The sequence below is a fragment of the Octopus bimaculoides genome, chromosome 7, assembly GCF_001194135.2.
Source record: "Octopus bimaculoides isolate UCB-OBI-ISO-001 chromosome 7, ASM119413v2, whole genome shotgun sequence".
Classification (NCBI taxonomy): domain Eukaryota; kingdom Metazoa; phylum Mollusca; class Cephalopoda; order Octopoda; family Octopodidae; genus Octopus; species Octopus bimaculoides.
In genome coordinates, this window is record NC_068987.1 from 95,904,005 (window position 1) to 95,905,419 (window position 1,415).

General features: G+C 34.6%; 1 protein-coding gene across 1 annotated transcript in view; it reads right to left on the bottom strand.

Moving 5' to 3' along the window:
* Positions 1–1,415, bottom strand: part of LOC106868847 (transmembrane channel-like protein 5) — a 95,083-nt gene that overhangs the window by 22,455 nt on the left and 71,213 nt on the right. Inside the window, exon 12 of the mRNA XM_052969462.1 lies at positions 717–814. Coding sequence (XP_052825422.1) covers positions 717–814 — 98 coding nt within the window. The remainder of the gene's footprint in view (positions 1–716; positions 815–1,415) is intronic.

Consider the following 1,415-nt stretch of genomic DNA (forward strand, 5'->3'; position numbering starts at 1 on the left):
ATATATATATATATATATATATATATATATATACATATATACATACATACATACATAATGAACCTCAAAATTGAAGAGCATGTTTATATGTTTATTTGGGAATATATATATATATATACAATGGGCTGCCACACAAATTTCACTCACAAGGTATGGTCAAGCTGAAGTTATATTAGAAAATACATGCCCAAGATGCTGCTGCTTGGTTAGATACCAAACCAGAAACCACATGGGCCAATTTGAGAGTACAACATGTATCCCCAAATGACAAACCTTAATTAGGTAGAGCATTGTATATCTGGAACACTTAATCTGCAGTCAATAATTAGCTGTTCAGTAGATTACTTGCAAGCAAGAATAACAATAATATAGATGCCAGTCATATTAAAATGATATCTATCTTTAACCACTTATGTATCTCTCTCTCTATCTCTCTCTCTCTCTCTCTCACACACACACACACACACACACACACATTGTGTGATCATTTTCAGTGTTCAAAATGTCCAGAACACTTAGATATCCTTTAGCAAAACAAAGTTCTGTATCAAATTCCTTATTTCACACTCAAACCAGAATAAAGGCTGCAGTATCACTGATGGAAAACCCTGCTTCCCTCCACAATACACCATTTTACTTGCTGGAATCAATAAATAAAAGCATAAAAATCCAAGGCAAAAGAAAATGTTAACTGTGCAGTGAAAAGGTAAACTTACAACCAGGTTACTTCGAAGACTAAAGTGTAGAGAATGGTGAAGAAGAAATCAATTACCACTAAACGGTAGATTTCTTGGCTGATGAAGGTTTCCCAGCACTGAAAGAGAAGAATAAAGATATCAAACTGATGATGATGACAATGAGGATAAAGATGATGATGGTGATGATGATGATGATAATAGTGGGGGTGATACTGACAATAACAAGAAAAATGAAGATGACAATATGAATGAGGACGATGAGCAGGTGAGTGACAATGAAGAGGATGAAAGTTATGATGTTGTTCTCATTGCTTTTGTTGTCATAATTTTCGTTGTTATAGTTGTTGTTATCAATGTTGGCAGCATCATCATCATCGTCAACATCATTCTCAGTGTTTTTGATAATGATAGTAACAATGAGAGGCGATAACAATGATGGTGACAATAGTGATGATGTTAGAATATGCAACAGCAATAGTGACATGACGACACTGATGATGATGAGAACAATTGTGGATGAATAATCATGAATGCTTGTGTGTGTGAATGTGTACATGAGAGCAGGCAAGCTAATCTGATGAATGCAAGCTAATCTGATGAATGCAAGCTAATCTGATGAATGCAAGTTAATCTGATGAATGCAAGCTAATCTGATGAATGCAAGCTAATCTGATGAATGCAAGCTAATCTGATGATATGTATACATGGTAGTTGATG